Consider the following 27,950-nt stretch of genomic DNA (forward strand, 5'->3'; position numbering starts at 1 on the left):
GAACCTTAAACTTGTTGAGTGTGAGACAGTGTGTAGTTTGTGTATAACTTCCTCCCTCCAGTCCGTGTGGAGTTGGAGTCCAAGCTCACCCTTCCAGGCAGCCCTTAGTTTTGAGTTAGATTGGTCCTTTAGGTCAGTGTTTTTCAACACTTCTTTTTTGAGCTAAGACACATTTATTACATTTTAAAAATCCTGCGTCACACTTTAGTGTATTCTTTTGTTGCGATGATGTGAAGATGAAGGAAGGAAGGATCTCCGCTGACACTGTCTTTGCTTGTATAATAGGGTTTTATTATACAAAGTACAGCATCATAACAAGCACCATGGATCGCTTGTGAGAGACTGTGCAGCCGGAATGAGTCGCTCCCGAACTCTGACTTTCTGACGTATTTACACAGTTGATTGTCACTCAAGAAAAGGCCCGTTCAGTGGATATTGACAAACCACCTGGGAGCCCTGTAAACACTACATGACCATCTTGGGTAATAGTTCACTTTAAAACGGCCATAAACTAAACAAACAAAATGACACATTTCCAATGACAATTAGTCAATAGTAATTTATTTTTACACACTCAGTTACAATGGCTTTGCAGGCAGGTAGTATTTATGTCTCTGCCACAGTGTGTGGCTTTTTGGATTTGACCTGCAGATAGGGGCGGCACCTCGGCAGTGCCCCTCAGCAAGGCACCAAACTGCTCCACGGGCGCCGTAGAATGGCTGCCCTGCACCCCCTCTGTAGTGCATGTGTTTGTGTGCGTGATATGTATGGCTGCAAGACAAATATCAATTGTATGTGATTGCTGTGAATTGCATGTAAAATGACTAGAATAATGTATCTTAGATCGCAGCATTTTGTGTTTTGGTCGGTGGTGTGACTCTCCCTCCCCGTGCGATCTACGTACCAAGGGGGCGTAGCCGTGACGCGAGAGATCCTAAGAGATTATTTATTTGTCGTCAAACCCTTAACAGCCGAGTCTTCTCACCACTTTGTGTCCAATACCAAACCATACTTTGGGGCGGGGCAAAGTATTGTGGGTTTGTATTAAACGCTGACTCACCCCTCTCTCTGGTTACCGTTCCCTTAGTCACGAGGGCGTCTGTGCTGGTTGTTCTCCGTGGTTTCAAACCACAGAAAGAACCCCCCCCCCCCCCCTCCCCCGCGCTGATAGTGCAACTCGCTCAGCCGGTTTCCTGTTACAGCAGCAGCTTCCTGGACGAAACGCAGCCTGTCGCTCTCTACGAACCACATACAACACGCAATGTGTGTGTGAACCTCCAGCTGTCAGGCAGAGCTTCTACATGCTTTCAGGACAAACTGAAGCAGGAACACACTGGACTCAGTGGACCGGGGAACAGCTGGCTAAACAGGACTAACGAGCTGAGGAGGTCTGGATCTGGAGGATCTGGAGGATCAGGAGGTTCTGGTCGAGACTGAGTCCTGAAGTTGGTTCTGGTTTGGACATGAATATGGGGAACAGTAAAGTCTGGACTCTGGTTCTTCTGCTGGCTGTGTTGGCGGGGTGAGTTGAAACAGTATAGGGTTAGTTTACACAATCTGTGTGCTGTGTGTTAGGTTAGGGTTTCATGAGCAAACACCGAGTCGTTCAAAGACCCGGATAAGCAGCCGGATGTCTATTGTAGTTACTGCAGAAGAAGAACAGTCACTTCTGTCAACAGACGGTTAAAAACATAATAACCAGCTTAACGGCTTTATGGAGTAAAGTCATCAGGTTACGATCAAACTGACAATCAAACTTTCAGTGTCAGCTGTCGCCCTACAGTTTCAAACACTTTGAAACTGTAAAAAAACATTTATTTTATTTATTGATGAGGAAGTGTTCAAACCTACAGGCGTGTGTACTTCCAGAGTTATTGACTCAGTCTATCTGTCTCTGTCTAAATGTCTAAAGCTCTCTGTCTGTCTGTCTGTCTGTCTGTCTAAATCTCTCTGTCTCTGTCTAAATCTCTCTGTCTAAATCTCTCTGTCTGTCTCTGTCTAAATCTCTCTGTCTCAATGTCTCTGTTCAAATGTGTCTGTCTAAATGTCTCTGTCTCTGTCCTTATTGTATCCTAGTGTAGGTGTACCTCTTCTCCTTAAATGTGAGTGCAAACCAAAGATGACTATCTTGATGCACCAGGACTGTGAAGAATGCAACAACACAGTGCTCTGCACTGTCTTGCACTGTCCACTCATATGAACATCATGTGAACCTCTAACCTCCCCGCTGCGGACAGACGAAGAGTCTGATCTTGTCAGTTATAGATCACCTTAGTTGCTGAGCTTCCTGTTGTCAGAATCTCCCTCTGTCTGTGTCAGCAGGCTTCTCTGTATCATAGTTTACACATTACATTACATTACACATTTCTTAATGACAAGCACAGTTAAATGGAGATGAATATGATCACACTCATCATATGGATGCAGGGTTGTGTGTCTGCGGGCTTGCGTTGGGTTTCTGGGTGGGATGTCCTCTCTTGGTTTTTTTTTGTTTCTCTCCTCTCCCCTTCTCGCAACCACAGCCTTGGATGCGATTTGTACTACTGTGACCTGAAGTTCTTTTATCTACCTTTGTTGAACGCACTTATTGTAAGTCGCTGTAATGTACTAGATTTGTACTAGATTGCTGTTTTACATCATCCTGTAAAAACTGTGTTTACCCTATGAGAACATTGCAATTTAAATCTACTTATATTCTACCTCAGGGTCTACGTGTTAAGTTTACCAACAACAATAGTAGCAATAGTACAACCTTCCTTCTCCCTCTCTCTCTCTCTCTCTCTCTCTCTCCTCTTCCCCCTCCTTCTGTATAAAAAAATATCTCCAAAATATCCTATAATTGTATGCGCAATGTCATTTAAAATGTTTGCAAAAAAATGTCCACATTCTTTCTAAACTCATGGACTGGATCACGGAAACACTCGTCTGTCCCAATGTATCTCACTGTCTCTGTCTCGGTGTGAACACAGGGTGGTGTACTACTACATGGCAGGACTGCAGCGAAGGTAACACACACACACACACACACACACACACACACACACACACACACACACACACACACACACATTCTCTCTCTCTTCTGCCCCACCTTCATGTCCAGAGTAAATGTTTGATTTCTTCTAACAGATCTGGAATATTCTTTGAAAACGAGGACCAAAGGTGAGCACACAGACACACACACACACACGCACACGCACACGCACACACAGGTTAAAAGGTGCTTATCAGTCAGGAGATTTTTTGATTGGTTTTCAGTCTGAAACTCCCTCATCCCACACCCAATCACAAGAACAACCTGGGGTGTGTAGTTCAATGAGGAGTGCACAGATAAACACACACATGGAGCGCACACTCAGCGAATTACAAGACTCCGCTCCATCAGACGCTAGGGACTCGTTAGGGACACGTTGGGAACATTTTAGGGAGACATAAGGGACTTGTTGATAAGTTAAGATAAAAGTTAATTTTCCGAGGGAAATGACTGTGCAACAGTTACAGTACAGCGCAGAATGAGACGAGAACGAGAAATCACCTAAACTAGTGCAATAAAAACACATGCAAGAATGCATGCAGATGATAAAGTACACACAATAAGGAATACAAGGAACACACATTAGGGGAACAAAGTACATAACAGTACAAGTACATAAGGAGTACAAAGTGCAAAATGTGCCTCTGGCTGGGAGATACGAGTAATTACAATCTATACAACTACAGTATACACATGTGTATATATGATATACAGCAACGTGTTGTGCGATATGCTATAAAGTGACAGTGAAGGAGTGGGGGTCACAGTGTGTACACCTGTGGCGTTCAGTAGTACACCTGGGAGGAGTGAGTCTGTTACTGAAGGTGCTTTTATGAGGCCAGCACCCGATGGAGAGGATGAGAGTCATTGGATTGGATTGGAGAGGAGACCCTAACCCTAACCCCGTCTCCAATCATCAAGATCAAAAAAGCCACCACACGGTCGTTTGACTAACAAGAGGAGTGTGTGTGTGTGTGTGTGTGTGTGTGTGTGTGTGTGTGTGTGTGTGTGTGTGTGTGTGTGTGTGTGTGTGTGTGTGTGTGTGTGTGTGTGTGTGTGTGTGTGTGTGTGTGTGTGTGTGTGTGTGTGTGTGTGTGTGTGTTGCAGTGTTCCAGTTGAAATCACTATAAAGGATCCAGAGTTCCATCTGGTGGCTCCTGACCAGTAAGTGGAACAAAACAGAATCCTTTTAGGTTGATTTGTCGCTTTTTTGCTGCGTGCAGACAGAATGTGAGTGAACTCCTCAGCAGCCTTTTCTTTTTTCTTTTTTTTTTTTGCAATTTGTTTTTATTGAAGCACATATTGTACATGACATATAAACAAAGAGAAAGGAAAGCAAAATTGATTGGGACCTAGGAAATGTCAGTACAAATGTGGCATAAGGAGACAAAGTGACGCTGACTTGAGCTAATGACTTATACAGTGGGGTTGTAATAGTGTTAGGGTTAGTTAGGATAATAGGGTTGTTGGTGATGTATAATTGTGTTCTGTACCAGAGTAATATAAGTGAGGCCACATGGTTACGGTTCTGTTAGCTGGGTCCATGTGTGTAACACATTGACATATATGGATTATTACATACAGGGGAGAGAAGCAAAGACACAGAGAAAGAAGAGAACTAAACCCATAAGGAGAACCAGGCTGTGTAGTGTTCATGGTCATTCAGACTACGGCTGCACCCGCCCATTATCTTAAACCATTCATGGACTGATATTTTTTTGATTCTTCAATCTATCTACAGATTTTTTATTACTCAGTTATATAACGTAACCCATAATAAATAAACATGTCTCATTAATATTCTAACCCTCTTGAAATCAAACACATTTTTACAAATCAAAGTATTCACTGCATTATTCCACAACACATTATAGCCGGTTTTGACTGATAATACGTTTTACAGTCCAACATTTTGCTTATTTCATTCAAGTAAACGCAATCGAGTGCAAACTGCATCCAACAACAAAAATAAAAGAAGTCACTTTCAGAAAGAAAAACTGAGCAACCTCAAGTATAGCAGCCCAACAGGAAGTCATCCTGTAGTAAAGTTAGTGCAACTGAGTCACAACAATAACTACAACTTTCTGAATCAAATCTCAATAATGCAAACACACTAACACAATCACAATCTCCCTCTCTCTCCCTTAGGCCCAGGTTAGTCGGGTGTGTCCTGTCTAATTAAGACAATGAGATGACAAACAGAGCCACATCCAGCAAAGTCCCATTGCATTTGTGGATCTCTAAGCAGTAAATGTTTTTGTTTTTCTCTTTCAGTCTGAAGTACAAACAGCCCAGCCTTGTGCAGGGGTAAGCCACACCCACCTCCTGTTTCTGACTGTACATGTGTCTGTCTAGGTGTAATAGTGTGTTAATGTGTGTTGTAGCCGCAGTGACGTGGTGACAGTGACCCCCTGGTTGGCCCCGGTGGTCTGGGAGGGGACCTTTGACCCCAGTCTGTTGGACAGCGTGTACAGGCTGAAGAACATCAGTGTGGCAGTGACCGTGTTCGCTGTGGGAAAGTGAGTCCATTTCTTTTTGACAGTGATGCGATGTATTCACCTACAGTCTGAATGCTGACACTAACCCTAACCCTACACTGACCTCGTATTTCTTCAGCCTCCTTCTTCTTTAGCCTCTATTTCATGTAATAGAGGCTAACTTCAGCTCAGATGTGCTTACAGGAAGTTTCCTTTAGGTGTTTAGTGTTTGTGTCCATGTGACCTTTGCTGGGAAAGTTCTACTGGTTTCTAATTAGCCTGGTCCAGAGGAGAGCAGACCTGCAGCTCTGTTTGCTGCTCTGCCTCTCTGTGGGGCTCTATGTCTGAGAGGAGCTTGATGCTCTGCTGGAGGCGCTACAGAGCTCCTCCACCAGGGGGCAGAGGGAAGGGACTTCCTCTTGGTAAGAACAGTAATGATCTTGCTATATATCGCCCAGTGCTACAGCGCCACTCAGTGGACAGTTTGAGTTATGGTCTTTACTTTAACTAATGATCTGGTTTGTTGCAATCATTTATAATTCAAAGCCACCAGAAAAAGCCGGAGGTGGAGGATCGGCTCGGGCAGGAGGAGCATAAAGGGGGACCACATTTAGTCAAATCCTATTGAGATGCATCACAGTTGTATCCATGGTAACAGAGTTGAGGGGGCTCTACTCAGTAGGAGGGAGAGTGAAGTTTCAGCTGATTCTGGTAACTTAGTGGTGGTCCCCAGACTGTGGGGCCCATCTGCCTGGTTCCCTGACCCGTCTCACCCTCATGTACATGTGGTGTTTTGTTTTTGGAATTTATTCTTACTTTGTCTGCGGCAGTAGCTCAGTCGGTAGGGATTCCGCTTGAGAACCGGAGGGTCGCCGGTTCGAGTCCCGTATGGACCAAGTAAGTGGACTGGTAGCTGGTGAGTTGCCAGTTTGCCTCCAGGGCACTGCCGAGGTGCCCCTGAGCAAGGCACCAAACTCCCAACTGTATCGCTTTGGATAAAAGCGTCTGCTTAATGACCGTAACGTAATGTCTGTTGTAAATTGTTTGTCTTTGGCAATCTGGTCAGTCTCATCTCCTGATCAAGAACTGAATGTCCTGAACAGGTACACACGGTTCCTGCCTGATTTCCTGAAAACAGCGGAGCAGCATTTCTTCCTGGGTTTCAGGGTTCGCCTCTACGTGTTCACCGACCAGCCGGACAAGGTGCCTAAAGTCAGCATGGCTAAGGGCAGACAGGTAACCACAGCTGCTTCAATTTGTATTGACAAGATGATCTGCAAATGCTAAAGTCAAGTGTTGAATTTGTTGCTAAGTGATGAAGACATTTTATTTGAATTAAATCAACACGAAATGCTCCTCACGCTTCCTCCTTTTCTAGGTCATGGTGCGTTTAGTTCCTATCTCAAAGCGTTGGCAGGAGATCTCAGCCCGCCGGATGGAGCTGATCCAGACGCTGATAGAGGCGGAGCTTCAAAGCAACACGGATTACATCTTCTGCCTGGACGTCGACTCAAAGTTCCACGGACGATGGGGCACCGAGTCACTGGGCAGCCTTGTCGCCGTCATACATCCTGGTAGGCAGAGAGTTGCTGCGGCAACTCATCCTCAACATCAGAGACTTCAATTACTGGGAGTGGGATTAAGGTTTTGATTAGTTTCCCCTGTGAAGTGTTGGGTTAAGGCGTCGACCCTCAGTCGCCGTCCGTTCAACAGTTTGGTCCAAAATCATAATGTCGTCCTTATGACATTCACGGTCCCTAGAGGATGAATCCTGGTGACCATGGTGATGGCACAGATCTTTGTCTTGCGCCACCAGCAGGTCAAAAGTTCAGGTTTCCAAACACATTAGTTGTTGATAGAAAACAACAACAAATGAAATGCTAGTAATAGCAAGCTAATTTATGCTATCAGAGAGTGTTTATATACAGGATGTAATGTCCCAAGCAAAGTTGGAAGTTTGAAAGGTGGAAAATTTCTCCAACACAAAAATTGGAAAACCTAGAATAACATTTTCGAAAATTCTGAAAGAGCAGGATGACGTTCTCGTGTGTGTGTGTGTGTGTGTGTGTGTGTGTGTGTGTGTGTGTGTGTGTGTGTGTGTGTGTGTGTGTGTGTGTGTGTGTGTGTGTGTGTGTGTGTGTGTGTGTGTGTGTGTGTGTGTGTGTGTGTGTGTGTGTGTGTGTGTGTGTGTGTTTGTGTGTAGGTTACTATACAACGCCCCGCACAGGGTTACCATATGAGCGGAGACCTCAGTCCAGAGCCTACGTGGCTCATGGGGAGGGGGACTTTTACTATTGCGGGGGGGCATTCGGGGGCATCCTGCAGGAAGTTTACCTCCTCGCCAAGACCTGCAGAACCAACTTTGAGGCTGACGCTAAGGACGGCATCGAGGCTGCGTGGCAGGAGGAGAGTCACCTGAACAGGTAGGGGAAGGGCGGTGCGCTGAAGGTGTTGTAAACTGCTGATGTCACTTCCTGTTGCTGAAGTGTATTTCCTCTCCCTGCTCAGGTTCATGTGGATCAATAAGCCCTCTAAGGTTCTGTCTCCCGAGTACCTCTGGCAGGACTTCAAAGCCATCACGCCTGAAATCCACATCATCAGATTCTCTGGAGTCACTAAGAACTACGCTGACATCCGACCGAACTGATTGGTATCTACCTTAACCACAATCCACCTCCTCCTGTATCCCTTCACAGATCACGACCTCTCAGGTGCCGAAATTTTACCCCAGAAGCACTCGCGTGACATCATCACATGTGTTTATTCTCTTACTGCCTGTTTCATAAAGGGCGTTGTTATGTTAATGCTGGCTTGTTGTGGTATATTTAGTTTGGACCCAACTCTCTTCTGTCCCCACATGTGGCACACAGGGCTAAAGTAATAATCCTTTCAGGATGGTTCATGGTTCTTACTTCTCTTCTGACTGTTAAAAGAAATGTTAGTGGAAAGCAGACTAAATATCAACAATGTCATTGTTATATGTTGAACTGTTGCTGCTTGTAACCCCCTAAAAGTTCTTCCATGTTTTGAGTTATTTAAAAAAAAAAGAGAAAAAATTGATTGATAATCACTTCCGAACTAAAGCCATTTCAGGCTTGTGTTTATGTGCACTTGTGAGTTACATGCAAAGGTCCTGACCTGTTTGAAGTCCACAGCACCACCGCAGAGCTGGCGGGTCCATCTCGTGTACAACTTTCAAATCGTAGTGATAAGGTAGTAAAAAAATGGTGAAAAGTCGGGAAAAACGTGCTGTTTTTGTGGTAAGGATGAAAATCATGACTATTTTTCACTTTGATAGAAATCAAGTTGGGAAGGTGAAAATGTGAAAAATTACAAATATCTTATTGTCATATTTCAAGAATTATTTTGTTTCCTACACAAAATTAGTGTAATATTTTGTTTCACTAAATTTAATATTTTTGTATTGGGTAACGTTCAATGAAGCTTTTTAGTGGTTGGCGCCCTCTGCTGGTCGCCTGGTTTCTGTCACAGGATGAGTTTTCTTGGACCTGAACCCAAAGGTGAATTTTTCCCATTCAAGAAATGAATTATTGCATTTCTAAAAAGGATTTTCACGAGTCTTGATTTTATGGTTTTTTAATGGTTTAATTTCTTCGCTGTGAAATATTCTGTTGTAAGAATAAAAAGACTTTAAACTTAATGACCAAATGTTTTACTGTGAACTGAATGTGCTGTGATTGGCTGTATGGGGGGGTGGGGGCGGGGGAGGGATGGAGGAAGTAATCACAAAGACAGGAAGTTGAAAAAGGCACAATGTAATTAGAAGTGTGTTTGTGTGTGTGACAGAGAAAGAGAGAGCCAGGCTCTAATCACACACGGTGACAGACAACATGGGTGTGTAGAGCTGATAGTAGAGCAAGGTACAGAGAGACAAAGACAGAGAGAGAGACTGAGACAAAGACAGAGAGAGACTGAGACAAAGACAGATAAGAGAATGACACAATAACAGAGAGACTGAGACAAAGACGGAGAGAGACTGAGACAAAGACGGAGAGAGACTGAGACAAAGACGGAGAGAGACTGAGACAAAGACGGAGAGAGACTGAGACAAAGACGGAGAGAGACTGAGACAAAGACAGAGAGAGACTGAGACAAAGACGGAGAGAGACTGAGACAAAGACAGAGAGAGACTGAGACAAATACAGATAAGATAATGACACAATAACAGAGAGACTGAGACAAAGACAGAGAGAGACTGAGACAAATACAGAGAGAGACTGAGACAAAGACGGAGAGAGACTGAGACAAAGACGGAGAGAGACTGAGACAAATACAGAGAGAGACTGAGACAAATACAGAGAGAGACTGAGACAAAGACGGAGAGAGACTGAGACAAAGACAGAGAGAGACTGAGACAAAGACAGAGAGAGACTGAGACAAATACAGATAAGATAATGACACAATAACAGAGAGACTGAGACAAAGACAGAGAGAGACTGAGACAAATACAGAGAGAGACTGAGACAAAGACGGAGAGAGACTGAGACAAAGACGGAGAGAGACTGAGACAAATACAGAGAGAGACTGAGACAAATACAGAGAGAGACTGAGACAAAGACGGAGAGAGACTGAGACAAAGACAGAGAGAGACTGAGACAAATACAGATAAGATAATGACACAATAACAGAGAGACTGAGACAAAGACAGAGAGAGACTGAGACAAATACAGAGAGAGACTGAGACAAAGACGGAGAGAGACTGAGACAAAGACAGAGAGAGACTGAGACAAATACAGATATGAGACTGACCCAATAACAGAGAGAGACTGAGACAAAGACGGAGAGAGACTGAGACAAAGACAGAGAGAGACTGAGACAAATACAGATATGAGACTGACCCAATAACAGAGAGAGACTGAGACAAAGACGGAGAGAGACTGAGACAAAGACGGAGAGAGACTGAGACAAATACAGATATGAGACTGACCCAATAACAGAGAGAGACTGAGACAAAGACGGAGAGAGACTGAGATAAATACAGATAAGAGACAAGCACAGACGGGGAGACAAAGACAGACAGAGGGTGAAGGACAGATGGAGGTGCCGGTGTTGTCTTGTACTGTCTCCCAACCCCAGCTTACATTTATGTGTGTGGGGGTGTGGGTGGGGGCGGGTAAACAGAGGGAGGAGATGATTTCATTTCAGACTGAACGAGCACAACTGAAGAATGAGAATGAGACAGGGAGAGAGAGGGAGAGAGAGAGAGAGGGAGGGAGGCAGAAACAGAGAGACAGAGACTCAAACCAAGGAGGGAGTTGCTGTGCCTTCTGGACTCTGGACACTGGTTCTCTTCTTTGATTCAACAAAAGGTTTGATACCAACATTTTATTTTTTTCAAAATAAATAAATACTATTTGAGATCCATTGATGGAGAGACTGATGTAAACATAGATTTATAACTCAATCAAATATTCTCCATAAACATTTAAAGCTTTTATCCAATAATGACACATTGAACTTAGGTCAAGCTCAGTAATGATGTCAGCAGTATTAACAGTATAAACACTTCTGCTGACTGATTGTTGTCGCCCCTCAGTGGTCTCCATGGTGACCGGCGTGCGTTTGTGTGTGTATGTGTTTGTGTGCGTGTGTGTGTGTACGGCAACTAACGTGGACACGGCGTTCCCGATGCTGAAACAAGGTGGTGACGGCAGTCTGTTCGGCCTGTCTGTCTCTCTGCACCAGAGCACACAGAAGGACAGCTTCATGTGAGTAATGGACCTGTCTGTCCGCCTGTGTGTGTGTGTCAGGTCAGGTGAAGGCCGTGCAGAGTAAATAATGTGAAGTTTGAATGTTATAGCGAGGCAGTTACACACAGTGCTACTACAGTGCTACTGTGCTACAGTACTACTACAGCACTACTACACTACTACAGTACTACAGTACTACTACAGTAACACTGTGGTGTAATACTAACAGATGTTGTGAGAGTTTAACAGCTGGTCTCTCTCTCTCTGTCTCTTTACATGTTTTCTAATTGAATTGACCACTAAGGCCCCCCCCCCACCACCACCCCCCCCCCCCCACCCCCTCCCCCACCACCACCACCACCACACACACACACATCCTGTTTGTCCTTGGGGAGTTGGGGATCCCTGAGGGTCATGGCTCTCTGTGATTGGATCATTTACCTGCCTTTCATTTCCCATTAACAGACAGACAGACCGAGAGAGAGTGTGTATGTGTATGTGTGTGTTTGTGTGTGTGTGTGTGTGTGTGTGTGTGTGCGCGCGTGCGTGCGTGCGTGCGTGTGTCCAGACCTGCTCATGAACTCTACTTCCTGCACAACACACACACACACACACACAAGCACACACACATTCCTCCTGCTTAGCATGTGACGAGATTGAAAACTTAAGGACTTATGAAGGATGAAACTTTGTCTCCTCTCCTCCTCTCCTCTCTCTTTTCCTCCTCTCCTCCTCTTGATCAATGGACACTTTTCTCTGTGGCCTCTTAAGACATAATGTGTGTCGTTGTGTGTGCTGAGGATCAAAATGAACAACATACAAACCAAAACATACATCCCAATGTGACATCATCATTAATCCCCTTGCGGGGAATAGAACCATCTCTGTTAGTGCCTTGCTCTCAGGTTTGTCACATCTCTGCAGGCTGTTGGTTGGAGCTCCCAGGGAGAAGGCAGAAGCCCACGTGCCAGCTAATCGAACAGGGGGAGTATACGCCTGTCCAGTCAGTGCAGACCAATCAGACTGCAGGAGGATGAACCTCATTGGCTCAGGTATGTCAATAAAGGCCGGGGGCATGGTCTGTATATCAAAATAAAAGCTGGCAGTGTCTAAGGACACTGATGTTTCAGTTCTCATGTGGGTGTGGTCTCTCTCTTCTGTCCTCTGTGTTTCAGACCCTGACCTCAACAAGAATGAGGACCTCTTTGAGGACATGTGGTTAGGCGTTTCAGTTACCAGTCAGGGACGGCCGGGGGGGCGGGTCCTGGTGAGCCTGTGTTCTCATTGGTAGACCATGCCGTCACTCATAATGTGTATCTACAACTTTAACAAACCTTATAAGGAACTGAGAAATGTACTTGAATGAATGAATGAATGACTCAGTGTCTCCATGGATGAATGGGTGAGTGAGCACACACACATGAATGCCTCCTTGTGTCCTTGCAGGCCTGCGGCCATCGCTTTATGAAAATGTATGGAGCTTACAGGCTGAGACATATGATTGGCAAGTGTTATCTCCGCGGCAACGACCTCCTGTATGACCCTGAAGACATGCACTGGCAGAACCTGGATCAGGCCTGCAGGTAAACACCTTAAATTAGATCAGATTAGATCAGTCTAGATGAAAGTAGGTAATATAGGTTATGATAGATTTCAGGTATGACGAGTATGACGAGTACAACAGAACCTTCAGAGGCATCAGAAGATGTTAGGGCTAGGTTAGCTTCTCCACTACATACAGAGGAAGAAAAGCACTTCCTCTGATTGGTCAGTGATGATGATGACATGTGGAGCTCCCATCTGTGCGTGTGTGTGTGTGTGTGTGTGTGTGTGTGTGTGTGTGTGTGTGTGTGTGTGTGTGTGTGTGTGTGTGTGTGTGTGTGTGTGTGAGTGCAGCCACCTTCTGGAGGTCAGCAGTGAGGTCATGTGTAACATGGGGATTTCTGCTGCCATCACCCAAACTGAGGTCATTGTGGGGTCACCAGGAAGCTATGAATGGCAAGGTAGCATTCTGTTCTATTCTATTCTATTCTGTTCCATTCTATTCTATTCTATTCGCAGCTAAATGTTTGTGTGTCATAGGGAACGTTCACGTGTCATGGATGAATCCAGATGTTCTCTATGACTCACACAAGAGCTCCTTCCCTAACCTGAACCAGAGAAACATTTACATGGGTGAGATCAGGATACAGAGACCACATCACAAAGACTGGCCGCTTTTCATGTGCTTTAATGTGTGTGTGCGTGTGTGTGTGTGTGCATGTGTGTCCGTGTGTGTGCGTGTCTGTGTGTGCGTGCGTGTGTGCGTGCGTGCGTGCGTGCGTGCGTGCGTGCGTGCGTGCGTGCGTGCGTGCGTGCGTGCGTGCGTGCGTGCGTGCGTGCGTGCGTGTGTGCGTGTTTGTGTGTTTGTGCATGTTTGTGCGTGTGCGTACAGGTTACTCAGTCACTCAGGCTCCTCGTCTTCTCTCATGGGATGTTGAAACCATAGTTACAGGTGATGACAACACGCAGTGGAGTTGATCTAATCAGGTATCAGTGCTCAGACAGCCGGACTCATTGATTGGTTATTGTTATGATTGACAGGGGCTCCTAAGGACAGTAAGGAGGACGTTCGTGGCTCTGTGTTTCTTGCCAAACGGCAGTCCAATGTGCTGAAGGTCCAACAGATTCTCCGTGGAGAACAAATGGGCTCATATTACGGGAACGCTGTGGCCACCACTGACCTCAACAACGATGGGTACCACATTGTTTTGGCGCTCTGATCTCTTTGTCATTTCTTGTTGTTTGTTTCCTGATTCTGTTAGCTAAGCGTTGCTGCTTCTCTGATGCTGGGCCTGTCCTCAGGTGGAACGACCTGCTGGTGGGCGCGCCTTTTTACTTCCATCGTCAGCTGGAGTCAGGCGGAGCAGTCTACATATATATGAATGCCGGCGGTCGGTTCGAATCTCTGCCCAGCGCCGTGCTTCGGGGTCCGGCCGGCTCCGCCTTTGGTATGTCGCTGGCCGCCGCTGGTGACCTTAACCAAGATGGCTTCCAGGGTGAGGAAGGGTTGTGGAAAATTAAAAAGGACTGATAATGATTTCTTACGGATGATTGACTTCCTGTTGTGCCTCTGTTTGATCGCAGACTTTGCAGTTGGCGCTCCTTTCCACGGAACAGGAAGTGTGATGATTTGGACAGGAAGTGCTGACACAATCTCTGAAATGCCCAGCCAGGTCTCTCTCTTTCTGTCTGTCTGTCTGTCTGTCTGTCTGTCTGTCTCTCTGTCTCCCTGTCTCTCTCTCTTTCTCGCTCTCTGTCTCGCTCTCTGTGTTTTCACACACACAAACACAGTGCTTTAAAGTGTGACTGTCTGTCCTCCTCTCCCCCTGCAGGTCATAGAGGGAGGTCATATCTGGTTTGGTTTCAGGACGTTTGGTTTTTCTCTGTCTGGAGGTTTGGATGTTGATGGGAATCGATATCCTGACCTGTTGGTTGGTTCTTTGGACGACTCGGTGGCTCTGCTCAGGCATGTTTACATGTTAACCTTTAGTTACATCATATTAACATTCGTCTCTAATAATCTATCGTATCCATGACTAAAGCGCCAGCAGGGTGCAGGGTCCTGAGGGGTCTGGACAGACACACACACACACACACACACACACACACTGCAGATGTGTGTGTATAAACTGGGAACAATTAAACGATTGAATAAATCACATCGTCATTGATTGATTGATTGATTGATTGATTGATTGATTGATTGATTGATTGATTGATTGATTCCTCCACAGAACACGTCCAGTCATCCACCTGAACCAAACTCTGAAGGTTTCTCCTGAGGTTGTGGACCCAAACCACTGTGACTACTGGTGAGCAGCGTCATCATCATCACTTATCAATGGTATTGATGAGGCGATGGACCTAACTGCATCACTCTTGGAATGTGTGTGTGTGTGACAGTGTGCAGGTGGAGGTGTGTCTGTCCTACACTGTCAGCACTGGAGATCAGAACTACAGAGAGAACATCAGTGAGTAAACTGAGCTTTCATACCACCTTTACGTCTGAATGATGATTGTTCATTTAGGAGGATTTATTTACCCCATTATTGATTAGTTGCGCTCACGTTGTTTTGTTTACAGATTCTGTGTTGAATGTTCATGTATTACCACGGCAGATATGATTCTAATGCATCAGGTTAAAGGAAGGTAGAAAGGTGCCTGGTAAGATTCAGGGTTCTTCCGAGAGAGCCTGTTGAAGTGTTGTTGAGCAAGACACTGAAGCTCTAACTGCTCTATATGTACCAAGATGAGATAAGATCAAAGTTTATTATCCCCAGGGATTACTGTGCAACCGTTACAGTAGAGTGGAGAATGAAACGGAGAATCACCTCTAGTGCCAAAAAGACATGCAAGAAAGTACACACAATACGGGGTACAAAGAACAAACAGTAGGGGAACAAAGTACACAAGGAGTAGAAAGTGCAGGATGTGCATCTGGCTGGGAAAGTGAGAGTATTTACAATATAAACAACATGTACAGCATACAGTGTGGTATATATGATGTACTGCAATGTGTTGTGCAATGTGCTGTAAAGTGATAGTGAAACTGTGCGTGCGTGCGTGCGTGCGTGCGTGCGTGCGTGCGTGCGTGCGTGCGTGTTTGTGTAAACACACATACGAGGGGCCTCAGACCCTAAAGGTTTGCATGCCAAAAACCCCATGTGGCCCCTTCACTCCCACTATTGACCATAAATAGTCAATGCAAATGAATGAAAGCATATTGAGTGCAGATGAAGTGCAGATGAGACTTTGGATTTTTGGATTTTGTGGGCTGTAGCAGTGAGATAACAGATCAATCATAAATGAGAAGTGTGAGAACATTACTGAGTATAATCAAATGCTAAAGTTTACTGTTGAAAGTCGCAGCATAATAATCATCTTCACTGTGAGGGTTTGGCAGCAGAGTGAGGAGATTTCTCTGATAAGCAAAAGATTTAACTGCATATTTAAACATAAACAGCATTTCTGTATACATGCAGAAATCCAAAATGTTTTGTGCCACAGGAATTACACATTTGAATCCTAAATGGATGGACACTGTGTGTGTGTGTGTGTGTGTGTGTGTGTGTGTGTGTGTGTGTGTGTGTGTGTGTGTGTGTGTGTTCTGGTGACATCATCATACTTTCCCCTTGGATTGTCTTCTTGTCCTTCTCTGCCATTTGTGTGTGTGTGTGCGTGTGTATGTCAATGCTAAATGACATTACGGTCACTGGTGTTGTTTCACACACACACAAAGATCTGTATTCCTCTGGCGTTCTGGTGGTTTCTCATTAATTTGAACAATCAGAGAGGAGGTCACACTGTTGCTATGAAACTAAAGCACACGTTCTCTCTGCCAATCAGCTTCTGTCTTGAGACTGCATGGTGAAAACCTTTAACATGTAGGGAAACACAAACATCTGTTTATTTATTTAAATGTGTTAATGAGCCTGAAATCATCAGCTGTCATTGTGTAATGAAGCTTTCAGGGGTTCATTCGGTGGGTCTTTGAATGGATCCATGAACACGTGTTACCTTTGACCCTGAACCCTTTGTATGTTGTCATGGATCTCTATCCTAAAGCTGCTTCACGTTATAGCCCCATAACATGAAGCAGCTGAGACATGGAAATGTAATGTTTGTCCTCCGTATGAAGCCTGACAATAACATATCAGCTGTGAGTAAAGGCTGAGGTCATTTGTCCTGTAGGGTGCGCCACGGCAGCAGGATGACGCCCAGCCATTCCTTAAGTCATTGACACCATCAGCCAATCAGAGCACGTGTTTGTCCCTGTGTGCACAAGTACACATTACAATGATTTGTTCAACAGCCTAAAACAGTGTGTGTTGCCTTGTTTGATTGACAGCTGTATGTCTGTGTGCCTCTCAGCTGTTCACTTCACCGTCTCTGCTGACATCACACGACACAAACCCCGTCTCTATTTCAATGACAACGGCCAGCATATTTACAGCAGCTTCCTATTGATGCCTTCAAGACGCTGTGAAACCCTGAGACTAGGACTACAGGTCACACACACGCACACACACACACACACACACACACACACACACACACGCACACGCACACACACACACACACAGGAAGTCGTGTAATCAGTGTGTTTTTCCTTTAATCAGGTTTTGATCTGATCAGCTTTGATGTCAGGATGTTTGGCTCATCAATCAATCATTGATCAATGCTGATAACAACAAACAAAAAACACAAATATATCTTTATGTAAGCCTCCCTGCATTTCCTTACATAAGAACAACTGTAGTGTGAACAAAGTAATTTAACAACGTGTGTATGAGGCTCCACACACGACACAACATGAGAAAATACACAACAAGGAAAAACCGAGGGTCAAAGTCTAGAAAACACACACACACACACTGACTTCCCACCATGTTTGTGTGTGTGTTTGTGTTCTCCAGAGTTTAGTCCGAGACAAAGTGGAACCTCTGGTGTTTTCGCTGAATGTTTCTCTGGATGAGAAGCTCCCCACCAACAGAAGAACTGTGCAGAACCTGAACCCCTTTCCTGTTCTGAGCCATGAACCACAACCCATCAAAGCTCAGGTCGGAGCCCATCAGAACCACATATACACAACAGGCACCATCGTGAACTTTCATTGGTTTGAAGTATTACTGGCCCCTCCTTTTGCCTTAAGCTCCACCCAGAGATCCTCTTTAAACCGGAAATACTTCTGTTCTGTTATCAGATCCACATTCAGAAGGCCTGTGGTTCTGATAACCGCTGCCATAGTAACATCCAGATGACAGCCCAGTTCACCAATGAGCACCAGGAACCATTCCATATGTGAGTCATGACCAGGAGCAAGAGATAGTGGGAGGAGTCCCATTGTGGGTGTGGTTAAAAAGCAGTAAACAGATGAGGATTAATGTTGTTTCTCCATTCATCTTAACTCTTCCTTCGTTCATCACCACAATCTGAACCCACCTGGTAGCTCCTCCCCTCACTGCCACAGCTCCCCCCACACCGCTGCTCATATGTCCAACAGCACGAGAAGACCTCAGGACTTCAGGGTAGATTTGATGGACCACAGGGAACCAAAGTATCTGAATCAGCTGAAACCAATCATTGAATCAGAAGCCAAAAACAGCAAATGACACAAACACCAGCGTAACATCTGTGTACTGCAGGGCTCAGCACAGGAGAGCGCCCTCTGCTGGACAAGAGAGACAAGCCAAGCCTGGTGCTCAATCACGTCCTCCTCCTCACAAAGTGCGGAGCTGTCGCAGTGATGGGCGGAGCTGCTAAGCAGGATCAGACAATGTAAACGTTCCAAAACGCACTGAGGAAGACTGAATGGAGAAAGTGACCATGTGTTAACAGCAGCAATGCAGTGGGAGGAGTTACAGTGGGAGGAGTTACAATGGGAGGAGTTGTTTAATGTGCAGAGTCATGTAGTGGGAGGAGTTGCAACAACCACCCATCTGCTTTTTAGAGATCTTCATAATAAAAGCCTGATGGAAAACATGGTCAAGTCATCAGGAAGTGGAGACTGTAGCCATGACGACGCCCACTATGAGATTCTACACTGTTGTGTTTGTGTGCGTGTGTGTGCGTTTCAGGCAGCAAGGTGTTCAGGTTTTTCACTACAACAGCAGCATCAAGCGACTGCTTCTGGAGGTCAACATCACCAATGCACCGTTACCAGGGCGACCAGCAGAGGACGCTCACAGTGCCGCTCTGAACGTCAGCGTCCCACCATCACTCAAATACTCTGGAGTCCGAACAAAGGTGCTGAGCACACACGAGCACACACACACACACACACGTGTGGGCATATACGTAGACTCATCATGTGCTGAGCTGCTGTGTGTGTGTGTGTGTGTGTGTGTGTTACAGGGTGACGTTCAGGCTGCTGTTATGTGTTCCACTGATGTTGTGGGTTTTCTGCTGTGTGAGCTGGGAAATCCATTTAAAAGTAACCACAAGGTACTTGAACCACCAAAGATAAACCTGTTACCACGGATACCATCACTAGTACAAGTTGTATTGTTGCCATAATAATATGTTTGCTTCCTGTTCTGCAGGTTCAGGTTCTCATCATATTTCAGACATCTGAGATCAGCTTAGACACCAGAGAGATTCAGGCGATGCTGCAGCTGTCCACGTGAGACACACACACACACACACACACACACACACACACACACACACACACACCAGAGAAACCGTAATGACATCAGAGGTGGGTGTGGCTTTATCTACCCCTGCAAAGTTAAACAACAACCAAAAATCCTGAAAACATCATTGCAGCGTTCAGATATGAGAAACACAGATCGGTGCCCTCACACAAGGCGTTACTACGACAACACAGAGCGCCTCCAAGAGAAGCACCCTGAGACTGTGTGTGCGTGTGTGTGTCTCTGTGTCTCCAGGCTCAGTGAACAGTCAGATTTGTCTCCTGTCTCTCTCACCTTGTTGGTGGAATATTCATTGCAGACAGCTCTCACTCTGTAAGTACACACACACACGCACACACACCTGAATACACACATGTAAAGTTGATTACCCAGAATTCCTCCTGACATTTGTTTTGAGTTGGTACATTTTCAAAGGGTTGAAGGTCAAACCCTGACCTTGGTCACATGACGTACAAACTGACTCCCCTACAGCGTCAAACAGCCAGACCACACCCACTTCAGTAGTCACGTGACCGGGGAGTCGGCCATGAGGCGCGAGGATGACGTGGGCAGCTCGCTAGACTTCACCTTCCAGGTAAGGAGACTCTGACCTTTGACACTTCCTATTGTCCGGCCTTTCATTCTTCGCTCTGTCTGATAGGTCGACGTCTTCGGGAAGCCTTTGGGTCACCTGGGAATCCTGGCGGTGGAGTTTGATTGGCCCTGGGAGGCGTCCAATGGGAAGTGGCTGCTGTACCTGACAGAGATTCATTTAGAGGGAACGTCAGAGCCTCAGTGTGTTCCTCCAGGCAACATCATCGACCCACTCAACCTCACGGTACCCACGGCACCAGCAGCCTCCTGCACATGTAGTGTATCCATAGCAACCAGTCATATCTGATCATGACCTATTCAGCAGTCAGCGGAGGTGAGGACGAAGAGGAGTCTTGAGGAGGAGCAAGTGAAGAAGAAGGTGGAGCAGAGAGAAAGAACACGACATGCACTCAATCTGCAGGGACCGAGGAGGAAGTCCTACACACTGGTACACACACACACACACACACACACACACATAGTGACATGGGAGTTATGTACCTGTGCAACTTTACATTTACACTGCTCATGCACAGTGGGTGAAAACAAGGTGTTTCTTCCTGAATGTTTTGGTGTGTGTGTGTGTGTGTGTGTGTGTGTGTGTGTGTGTGTGTGTGTGTGTGTGTGTGTTTGTGTGTGTGTAGGATTGTGTACACGGTGCTGCTCGCTGTGTGAAGTTCATCTGTCCCCTCACCAACATGAAGAACTCAGCAACCTTGAGAGTCAGAGCGAGACTGTGGAACTCCACCATGACGGAGGTAGAGAGACAGAGAGACAGAGAGACAGAGAGACAGAGAGGGATTGGGGAGAGAGAGAGAGAAGGAGAGAGAGAGAGTGAGAGTCGTGTGCGTCGATATCAGTATGATGTTCAAAACTCTTCACCTGTATTGGTTGTTTGTTGTACGATAGATCATAGGTCATGGATAATCTGATTCAATCTGAGTGTGTGTTTGTGTGTGTGTGTGTGTATGTGTGTGTGTGTGCGTGTGTGTGCGTGTGTGCGTGTGTGTAGGATTACCCTGAAGCCTGGAGTGTGTCGGTTTCAGGTCGAGCGACTCTGAAGCTGCAGACAAACAAACCGACGGTCAGCATGGAGCCTCACAGCACACAGGTACATCACAGGTCACAGGGTCACGGAGTCAAAGAGAGCAGAAGTCTTTCCAGCTGCGCTTCAGTGAAACATGAAGGGGATCTGGACCTGTGCAGAGATTTGGTGTTGTAGATGTTCTTCTCCCTTCTCTTCTTCCTCTGCAGTTTGTGGTGGACCTTCACCCTGACAGAGGAGAGCAGGAGGAGGCCGGCGCCCCCTTGTGGGTGCTGGTGGTGTCGGCGCTGGCTGGAGTTTTACTGCTGGCTGCCATGATCCTGCTGCTGTGGAAGGTAAACAGGAAGTCCATTGTTTTATAGAGAAAGTACTACATTAATGTTATAAGTGATTATGTGTGACTGCAGTTTAAACACAAAACAACCTCAGTATTTTTTACAGGTGATAAATATATATAAATATAAGTATATTGATTGGCGATTATAAACCTTCAGACTTTAGGAGTGTAAATGTTTGTCGCCCCCTGGTGTTCAGTGTGGGTTCTTCAGGAGAGCCAGCACCAGGGAGCTTTACGAGGCCAAAACCCAGAGAGCCCACAGGAAGAGCCAGCCGTCTGACGACCTCTGACCTCTCACCCCTGTAAGAACCAAACACTGTCTGTTTACAGGTGGAGGGTCTTAATGAGCAATACTTTCTTCCCTACTTCGCTTCCTTTCTGGGAAGGAAGCTGCACTAAATCGTCCTGCCTCTGATCCATAAACGTGTGATGAAAGTATGATGAGACACAAACACGTCTGAACATTTAGTCCCAAACTGAACAATCAATCAATACAATGTTGATAAATGCACCAAACTTTGATCTGCTTCATGAAAGGATTTTTTGGGAACTTCAGGTCAACAAAGTTTATCTGACCAATCATCTCTCAGCTCTCTGCTGCTGGGCAGAGACACTCCTGACCCTGTGTGTGTGTGTGTGTGTGTGTGTGTGTGTGTGTGTATGCGTGTGCGCAGTGTGGCTTCTTTGCCAGGGGCAGAGAGGGGCAGGCTGCGGCGCTGCACCAGGGGAGGATTCTGGGTAAAGAGGATCAGAAGTGCTACACCGACTCTAATGGCTTTCTCATCCAGGATGACATCACTTCCTCCACTAACAGGAAAAGGCAGACACCAAAACATTGGGTCACCATGTGGACTGAGACACACACCTGCTGACAGATTGACCGTATCCATGGAAACACATTCCTGAACTGGACCAAACCATTTCAGTGCACTGCCACTTCATACCTGTGTGTGTGTGTGTGTGTGTGTGAGTGCGCGCGTGCGCGCATGCGTGCGTGTGATTATCTGTTTGTCTGTGCAACACATGGACAAAAGTTTGTGGACACGTCTGCTACTAGACTACTGATGGCTGGATGGCAGAGAAATTACATGTGTGTGTGTAGGCTTTATGTCTCTCTGTTTGTAGTTTGGACCGCTAGAGAGCCCAAAGCAACTCTATACATAAAAGGTTTCACCTTTGACCTCGCTGTACCCTAAAACCTGCAGCCGTGTTGTGATTAAGGAGGGAGTATGTGTCTGCGTACATTTGGACTTGTGTCACGATTCTTCCCACCTGTATTCTCACAACAAGGATGTGACTGATGAATTGGCGTCATGTGACAGAAATATATCACTTTTTTCTCAGTTTGTGTGAATTTGGCTGCAAAACCACAAACAAGTCAACTTTGAGTTTCTTCATTTCCATTGCAGTTCTTCTCTGCTTCCTGTGACCTCGTGATCTCGTTAACACAGCAGAGAACTGCTGCTGAATCATATTTATACATGTAAACATGACCGCTGACCCTTGTTAGAACCTTATACATAGATTTATACTGTGTATATATATACTGTATATATATATATATATATATATAAAGTCTTGTGTACCTGAACTAAAGTTTATGATTTCGGCCCTCAAATATCCAACCAGAAGCTCTAGCGACTCTGAAGAGCGGAGCGCTCAGTTAATGGAAGAACAGATGAAGTTACTTAGCTTTGCTGTGTATGTGACTTGTTTGTTTTCAATGCTATTTTCCATACGCGAGAGCCCGTGTGTTCTCTTTCTAAAGTGTGTGTTCACCGTGATGCCTTCAGGGAAACTCAGTCTCTTTGTGTTTGGTTCTAATTTTTTCCCAGAATCCTCCTTGGTCTGTGGGTTCAGCCTGAGGCAGACATGTTTTGTCCTTTAGATATTTGAAGAATGTTTTATGAACAAAATGGAATATCACAAAAACTTATGAGGTGGATTTCGTCGAGAGCTGGTACAGAAGTAAAGAATCAAAGTGTCGCCATGGAAACTGTGGAGGTAAACAAACTTTATTTACAGAAAAACAGTCATTCATCGTTGAACCCTTCAGACAGATTCAGACAAAGTTGATACACACACACTCACACATATACTGTATACGTACACACACACACACACACACACACACACTGCTTCTCTCTATCACCGTCCTGTGTCAGCAGAGAGCACAAAGCTGCCACACATTGTTCTGTATAAAGGCTCCGCCCACCTCGTCTTGCCTGCATGCTGCTTTCACTTCACTTTGTACATAGAGCTTAATTTATTTTCCATTTTGTGTATATTAGCAATCATTGTTGGTTGCTCACACTGCTCAGACCTCTTCTTATACGACAATCTGGTGCCCCTCATCCTCATCTTCATTCTCATTAGGAACAAGATCAGAGATAGAAAACTCATTCACCTGACAGAGAGACAGACAGAGACGGATAGAGTGAGACAGAGAGAGAGACATTCTGTGATTCTATGGCGACAAATAAACACTTGTTTACCTGAAGGACATCATCTGTCTGCTCAGCAAGGACATGTCCTCTGTCCTGTCTCACCTCCACCATGACTTTACCATTACCTGGGAGGGGCGAGTGACAGATGAAACAGAGAGACACACAGACAGACACACAGAGACACACAGACCATGTCCATGTCCTCTTCCTGGGGCTCAGGATCAGGGAAATCTGTGCCTCCACCTTCTCACCCTAGGACCATGTGACATTCTAAGGAGGCGTGATTTTATATCAGTCTACCCAAAGAGCCAAACTAATCACCAGACTCCCTAATGATGTCATTGAAGCTGCCACAGTCGCTTTGCCTTGTGGGAGATAACTGCAATGCAAAATGCAATGCATGTCTGTAAAAACTCGGACTGTTACTTTCTCACGCTCAGCCCCCTGGTTCACTGCAGAGCTACGGACTATGAAAGCAGCAGGACGTGTACTTGAGCGGCGGGCCACAAAATCTGGACTCACTGTACACAAAGACATCTAGCAACAACCCCAAAGGGCCTACTCAAAGTCTCTCAGGAAAGCAAGGTCACTATTCTACTCCAACCTCATAAATAAAAATCCTGGAAACTCAAAGCAGCTTTCCTCTACCATAAATCATCTCCTCAAGCCACAGACTCTCCACCACACTGATACCACAGAAAAGCAGTGCAACAGCTTCCTCACCTTCTTCAGGACAAAAGTCAACACCATCCGCTCTCTTCTCTCAAGTTCCCCGGCTCCGTCTGTCCCCGCTGCCGAGCCCCAGCCCGGGATTTTCCAGCCTCTCTGCTGCTTTTCTGAAATCTCTGCGCAAGAGGTTGAGGACATCATCTGCATGATGAAACCTTCCACCTGTGCCCTGGACCCTTTTCCTACAGCCCTGGTGAAATCAAACATATGCACTCTAAGTCCACTGATTACCCAAATCATCAACCACTCACTCAAGACCGGCTATGTTCCATCTGCTCTCAAAACCGCTGTCATCAGACCCCTTCTCAAGAAACCCACCCTGGACCCAGAAGTCCTCTCTAACTACAGGCCCATCTCCAACCTCCCATTCCTGTCCAAAGTGCTGGAAAAAGTAGTTGCTGCCCAGCTACAGGACCATCTCATCACACACTAAATTTCAGTCTGGGTTTCGTTCAGCTCACAGCACCGAAACAGCGCTCGTCAGAGCCACAAACGACCTCCTGATGGCAGCTGACACTGGCTCACCATCATTACTCATCCTCCTGGATCTGTCTGCGGCTTTCGACACGGTTGACCACAATATCCTCCTCCAGCGCCTCCACCACACCATTGGACTCTCTGGCTCCGCCCTGAGCTGGTTTCAATCATACCTGTCTGGAAGAACAGAGTACGTCTCCTTGGGAGGGGAAAAGTCAGCGACACACACTGTCACCTGTGGTGTCCCTCAAGGGTCGGTTCTTGGCCCCACCCTGTTCACCCTCTACACTCCGCATCATCACTCAGTATGGAATAGCATTCCATTGCTACGCTGATGACACACAACTCTATGTAAAAACTGACCCATTCACATCTGCAGCCTCATTATCATCATCATCCTCGTCATCTTCATTGAACACCTGCCTTGAGGAGATAAAGGCGTTGATGACAAAAAACTTTCTTCATCTAAATAGCTCCAATACAGAAGCTATCTTTGTTGGCACACCACATCAAGTCCGGTCATCCCCAATAACACACATCACCTTCTCTGGTCAAAACATACCTCTGTCTTCAACAGTCACCAACCTGGGCGTAAGATTTGACAATCATCTCACTTTTGACACCCAGATTAAACACCTCTGCAAAACCTCCTTCTACCACCTCAGGAACATTGCCAAACTCCGCCCCACACTCAGTCTGTCAGATGCGGAAAAACTGGTCCACGCCTTTGTCTCCTCAAGGCTGGACTACTGCAACGCACTTCTCATCGGTTCTCCTGGCAAGAGCCTACAAAAACTACAGTACATCCAGAACAGCGCCGCTAGGATCCTGATGAGAGTACGGAAATATGACCACATCACACCCATCCTTCACTCACTCCACTGGCTTCCTGTATCCTTCAGGATCGACTATAAAATCTCTCTGCTAACTCATCAATGCATCCATGGGAATGCCCCTTCCTATCTCAAAGAACTCCTCACACCACAAACCTCCACACGTGGAGTGAAAAGGTGCAAGACGGCAATGTTCCTGAATATTCCTGAATGTAGCTGCATGTGTGAACACTGAAAATCACATGGAGTGCCTGAAAGGTGAACGGTCATCCCAGGGACTTTGTCTCACCCAGCAGAATGAGCAGGACAGAGCTGAAGGCCTGAACCAGAGCTGCCTGTCTCACTGCTCGGTAAAGTCTGCAACGTCTCTGAAGGACAACGTCTGGACCTAGAGAGACAGACGGACAGAGAGACTATGTTAAGTATTGTTCAGCAGTGGGTCTCAAACTGTGGAATTAGTGTGACTGGTGGTACTTATGTCTCACCTGTCTCAGTGAAGGAGTCCTCCAGCACCGCCGTCCCTCTGCTGGTCTGTCCATGCTGAGGGAAGGACAGCTGGACCACGCAGCCCAAACGGAGCCTTCTGTCTCTCCTCTGCTCCTCCCCCTCCTCATTAGTGAGGTCCTTCAGCTGGGGAGAAAATAAGAGATAGTTTCAGTTTACTGAGGTCAGGGTTAGGTGAGAAGGTGAAGAACTAGACGCTGTATGAACGTGTTCATGTGTCTTACTGCGATGATACGTGAAGACCAGCCGTTAAAGCCCAGGTACTGATTGGCCAGCTCCAGGCAGTGGAAGTGGCTTAAAGGTCTACTGCTGTTTGACAGGAAGGAGGGGGTCTGCTTTGAGCTGAGCCTCACCTGTGACACACACACACACACACACACACACGCACACGGTTCTATTCATGTTCTTATGTCATGTTCTGATCTTAGGTGAACGTCTGAACCTTGAGCGCTTGGTTCTGGAACAGTGTCTGTCCGTCCGTCTGTCTTTGTGCCTTAGACGCCTGAGCAGCAGAGAAGAACTTCACCAGGGCGTAGTACCCCGGAGGAGCCTGTGGGGCGTTTGGACGGACCTTCAGAAGGTAAAGAGGCCCAAAGGAGGAGAAGACGGCACTCAGCTGCTCCTACACCAAAACACACACACACACACACACTGAGCCAGGACGGACAGACAGGAGGACAAGGACACTGTTTGATTCAGAGTCCTTAGGAAATCATTGGACAAAATCAAAAATAACAAAGACTCCAAAAACGTATAAAAAAATTCTGACTTACATAGATTCCAACCTCGGTGTGTGAAGGATGGAGGTTCCAGATGAACAGAGTGTTACTGTTCGACACAGGAACCTGGAATTCCAGGACATCCACCTCCAGATCCATCCGACTTACAGGTGACACAGCCGGGACCCGTCAGACCTACAGGAGACACAACCGGGACCCGTCAGACCTACAGGAGACACAACCGGGACCCGTCAGACCTACAGGAGACACAACCGGGACCCGTCAGACCTATGCGGCTCCGGTCTGGTCTGACAGAACTCAACAGCAGCTTTTTGGCATTTGTCAACTTTTTTTCATATAATTGCAGAAGTAAACGGCAATACGAATTTGGAATCTAATGACTCTTAAATAAACAAACAGTGACATCGAAACAAGAATTCTACCAGCCAATCAGCTCACAGCAGAAAAGTTCTTTATTCTTTAAAACTACAGGACATTCACATATTTTAATCTTAAAGACGCAGAATAGATGATTTGAGATTACGTCTGTAATCTTTAAATAAACTCAACTACATAACAATGACTCAAACTAAATACAATTAGTGACACCACTAAATCATTGAATACACGCCGGAACATAGAAAGAAAGTGCAGCTGACCTTAGCTGTTTCCGGTCGGGAAAACTTTCCAAACGTTTATCTTTGTGCCTCTTACCGCTTTTCTCGCTTTCAAAACAAAGATTGGCGCTCTTCCGCATTGCGGCTGTAGCTGACTAACCGGAAAACGTCCCGAAGGAGCCGAGGTATCAAATTAAAATAAGACGAGGTGACATCATTAGTTTTTACTAGCGTGGACTTTTACCAGCG

At 45.9% G+C, this 27,950-nt stretch overlaps 3 protein-coding genes across 10 annotated transcripts; 2 read left to right on the top strand and 1 right to left on the bottom strand.

Moving 5' to 3' along the window:
* The first annotated feature begins 1,370 nt into the window (after positions 1–1,370).
* On the top strand, positions 1,371–9,172 carry LOC143013834 (globoside alpha-1,3-N-acetylgalactosaminyltransferase 1-like). Of its 3 annotated transcripts, XM_076167521.1 has the most exons (11): positions 1,371–1,522; positions 2,970–3,005; positions 3,130–3,162; positions 4,142–4,198; positions 5,309–5,341; positions 5,419–5,553; positions 6,615–6,747; positions 6,890–7,085; positions 7,715–7,934; positions 8,020–8,990; positions 9,079–9,172. In XM_076167521.1, exons 1-10 carry the CDS (start codon positions 1,464–1,466, stop codon positions 8,156–8,158), a joined length of 1,041 nt encoding a protein of 346 aa, XP_076023636.1. In that variant the 5' UTR covers positions 1,371–1,463; the 3' UTR covers positions 8,159–8,990; positions 9,079–9,172. The 3 variants fall into 3 exon arrangements, with proteins under 3 accessions (XP_076023636.1, XP_076023637.1, XP_076023638.1); XM_076167522.1 differs by having other exon boundaries at positions 8,020–9,172; XM_076167523.1 differs by lacking the exon at positions 4,142–4,198.
* A 1,520-nt stretch (positions 9,173–10,692) lies between these two features.
* LOC143013837 (integrin alpha-3-like) lies at positions 10,693–23,925 on the top strand. Its single transcript, XM_076167531.1, has 28 exons — positions 10,693–10,841; positions 11,069–11,240; positions 12,147–12,274; positions 12,398–12,489; positions 12,669–12,805; positions 13,119–13,225; positions 13,305–13,397; positions 13,657–13,716; positions 13,806–13,959; positions 14,067–14,260; positions 14,349–14,437; positions 14,597–14,730; positions 14,999–15,076; positions 15,168–15,235; positions 17,136–17,272; positions 17,681–17,824; positions 17,968–18,065; positions 18,842–19,010; positions 19,119–19,208; positions 19,307–19,386; positions 19,655–19,732; positions 19,892–19,994; positions 20,061–20,237; positions 20,316–20,441; positions 20,638–20,751; positions 21,006–21,104; positions 21,248–21,373; positions 22,050–23,925. Exons 1-28 carry the CDS (start codon positions 10,700–10,702, stop codon positions 22,245–22,247), a joined length of 3,387 nt encoding a protein of 1,128 aa, XP_076023646.1. The 5' UTR covers positions 10,693–10,699; the 3' UTR covers positions 22,248–23,925.
* On the bottom strand, positions 23,384–27,921 carry rdm1 (RAD52 motif containing 1). Of its 6 annotated transcripts, none has more exons than XM_076167530.1 (8): positions 27,744–27,921; positions 27,139–27,372; positions 26,808–26,987; positions 26,590–26,718; positions 26,347–26,491; positions 26,151–26,249; positions 23,871–23,947; positions 23,384–23,743 (listed from the first exon to the last, which is right to left on the bottom strand). In XM_076167530.1, the coding sequence occupies exons 2-8, from the start codon at positions 27,241–27,243 to the stop codon at positions 23,705–23,707; spliced, it is 774 nt and encodes a 257-aa protein (XP_076023645.1). In that variant the 5' UTR covers positions 27,244–27,372; positions 27,744–27,921; the 3' UTR covers positions 23,384–23,704. The 6 variants fall into 6 exon arrangements, with proteins under 6 accessions (XP_076023645.1, XP_076023644.1, XP_076023642.1 ...); XM_076167529.1 differs by having other exon boundaries at positions 23,384–23,782; positions 27,744–27,919; XM_076167527.1 differs by having other exon boundaries at positions 23,384–23,947; positions 27,139–27,279.
* Positions 27,922–27,950: the final 29 nt, after the last annotated feature.

This window comes from Genypterus blacodes, unplaced genomic scaffold, assembly GCF_046128005.1.
Source record: "Genypterus blacodes isolate CSIRO-AG114 ecotype Tasmania unplaced genomic scaffold, CSIRO-AGI_Gbla_v1 ptg000159l_1, whole genome shotgun sequence".
Classification (NCBI taxonomy): Eukaryota; Metazoa; Chordata; class Actinopteri; order Ophidiiformes; family Ophidiidae; genus Genypterus; species Genypterus blacodes.